This window comes from Acipenser ruthenus, chromosome 23 (genome assembly GCF_902713425.1).
Source record: "Acipenser ruthenus chromosome 23, fAciRut3.2 maternal haplotype, whole genome shotgun sequence".
NCBI classification, from domain to species: domain Eukaryota; kingdom Metazoa; phylum Chordata; class Actinopteri; order Acipenseriformes; family Acipenseridae; genus Acipenser; species Acipenser ruthenus.
This window is the reverse complement of record NC_081211.1, coordinates 29,209,876-29,212,422: the sequence shown is the minus strand read 5'-3', so window position 1 is coordinate 29,212,422 and position 2,547 is coordinate 29,209,876. Positions and strand designations below refer to the sequence as shown.

At 41.7% G+C, this 2,547-nt stretch overlaps 1 protein-coding gene across 1 annotated transcript in view; it reads left to right on the top strand.

The window, feature by feature from the left end:
• Positions 1 to 768: 768 nt before the first annotated feature.
• Positions 769 to 2,547, top strand: part of LOC117413364 (peroxisome proliferator-activated receptor gamma coactivator 1-beta-like) — a 34,048-nt gene continuing 32,269 nt past the window's right edge. Inside the window, exon 1 of the mRNA XM_058997186.1 lies at positions 769 to 1,459. Coding sequence (XP_058853169.1) covers positions 1,379 to 1,459 — 81 coding nt within the window. The 5' untranslated portion in view covers positions 769 to 1,378. The remainder of the gene's footprint in view (positions 1,460 to 2,547) is intronic.

The window sequence follows — 2,547 nt, the reverse complement described above, 5'->3', positions numbered from 1 at the left end:
ATATATATATGTTTTTCTGATGCTATTTGGATTTGAATTTCTATTTTCTGTACTTTAGCTTTTCCAAACATTACAGTAGGTGTCCCTTTTTTTCTCCAGATTGCATCACTCCAGTGCAAGCAGCTCTGTAATAAAGGCAAGCTGGAAAGCCAGCAGGACATGACAGACGATCCTTTAAGGTTTTCACGGTGTCAAGTGTCTTAAACATTTGACTATCAGAGCACGTAATTAACGTCACTCTCAGGATCACCTGTATTATATTCCCCTACATGCCTGCTGGCTGATGAAAGTGACCCCAGTCTGCTGTATGCTTGAACAGGTACTGCGCAGTCTGACTTTCACATGCTAACCTGTGTCCAGACCACCTCTAACATATCCCAATAGACATACAAACCTTAAAATCATTAACAAAAACGCTTAGAGACAGTTAAAATGATTCAAACTCTTCTCCTGGTTGAGTTAACCCTTTCTTTCATGCATGAAATATTGAAAAAAAGTAGTTTTGGACACAATACAAATCATTTTCATTTATTTTCAATGACACCTGGCTCATAAGATGCTACCATGCATGCGGTGCTCCATCCCATATGTCCCCCATAGAGTGCAAATACTAGAAGAGAGTTTGCTTTGTTTTCTGCCTGCAAGTGAGGTCAGGGGTGGCTCATGACCAGTCTGTCTCCGGCATGTATTTTATTTCCAGGCTCCCCCTGCTCCCCTCATGATGAGTGATACCGATGAGCAGTTGCTGCGGTGAGGAGAGCTCTGCAGGCAGCTGCTCTGGAGTGGAATCCCACTGAACGAAGCGACGCTGCTGTCCACACGCTGCTTTGCTGCTGGCCTCTCTCTGAAAGGGTTTGGTTCCTGGGCATGGTCTGCACATGCAATGCAATGCAGCACTGACCTTGGGTCTTTTGAGGGTGTGCAAGCTGTGTCTGTGTCCTTTAATATTATAGCTGAAGGCGTAACATTCCACCATTAGTTGCTGCTGCATGTTTTGCAAAAAAAAAAAAAAAAAAAGCAACAAAATCCGTTTGTTTTTTCAGTTTGTTGAGGTGGTCGTGTAATCTTTGCAATCTAAATTAAGCATTCTGTACATCTAAGGGGAGATTCTACCGAAGAAGCAACATGATATATGCTTTACAGTGCAGTGCACTGAACACTGCAGGTGTGTCAAAAAAATAAAAGTCCTTAAAACAAGGCGTCGTTTACCTGTATTATGTATGCGTTCTCGGTTTTATAATCTGTTACAACACCGACGAGCCGTGTTACATACTAACACTGCACACCTCGCCCTCTGCCGGCTGTCAGCCGCCACTGCAGCCCTTCAAATCCACTGTACTCTCCGCTCTCTCACTCTCCGGCTCGCATTAGCTAGAAGATGGCGGACTGCACCTCACTGTTGGATGAAGAGCTCTCTTCCTTCGTCTTCAATTACTTGACAGAAAACACCGGGAGCCAGGTAAGGGGACGCCGGACCCAGCACCCGCATGCTGCAGCTGTGCCCATGTGCCGTCAGTATTGTGTAATTCAAAAAGCAGCAGTGAGAGCCGTGAGAGCCGGTATCTCTGAGGCAGACTGCAGCCGGTTCCTTACGCGCTGCTGCACGACGTGCTGTACTGTACTTCACGTGGGGGACCGGGAAATGACATTGTGCATTCAATTCATAAACTACTACTTTTCACTTTGATTAAAACAACACAGAAATAGAAAAAAAAATGACTCCGGTTGTTCATTTTTGTTGGCAGTGTTAGGGATGTTTTGTTTTTATATCCAGCTGAACCTTCTTCTTAATGTAGAATATTTTGAATTAAATATATATATAGTGTGATAGGAACATGTATGGACTTTCCCATCCATGCACGTGGGCGTTTTTAATTTTATGCGAACTTATTAAACGGGATCTTGATTCTTATAAATGTGTATTTAATTCATAATATATAATGCAAAAGTCTGAAAAAAAAAGAAACTTGATTTTTTTTTGTGGTACATTTGTTGGATTTGATTGCACATTTAAAATATAATAATAATTTCAGTGTTAGATTAGCGTGCATACGGGTTTGCATTCCTTTGCAAAACCGGCGTTATTATCAATGCCAATAATGTTCAGTTATTTAACTACTAACATTGATGTTAGCGTACAACTCGCTGTTGTGACAGTGTGTGTGTGTGTGTGTGTGTGTATGTATGTATGTATGTATGTATGTATGTGTGTGTGTGTGTTGCTTATCTTTCAGAGTTGTAATTGAGTCTTTAATTGCAATGTGGTACAAAGGGGCAATAGCCGGTTCAATAGATTAAGATAACGCTTTTAAAGTGATGATGAAATGCTCTTATCATTTTGTTTTATTCTGTTTTATTGCTGGTATTACGTAGCACGTACTGTACCGCAATTAGAAGCACACATTCTCTACAGCGACAGTGTAGCTCTTTGCGTAACCGGAGAGAGTCTCAGAGCAGATGGAACACAGTCACTTAACATTACAGGAGGGATTAGATAGACTACCAATATTATTTAACAGTTGGAGCGACGCTTTTGTGGTTGCGGGT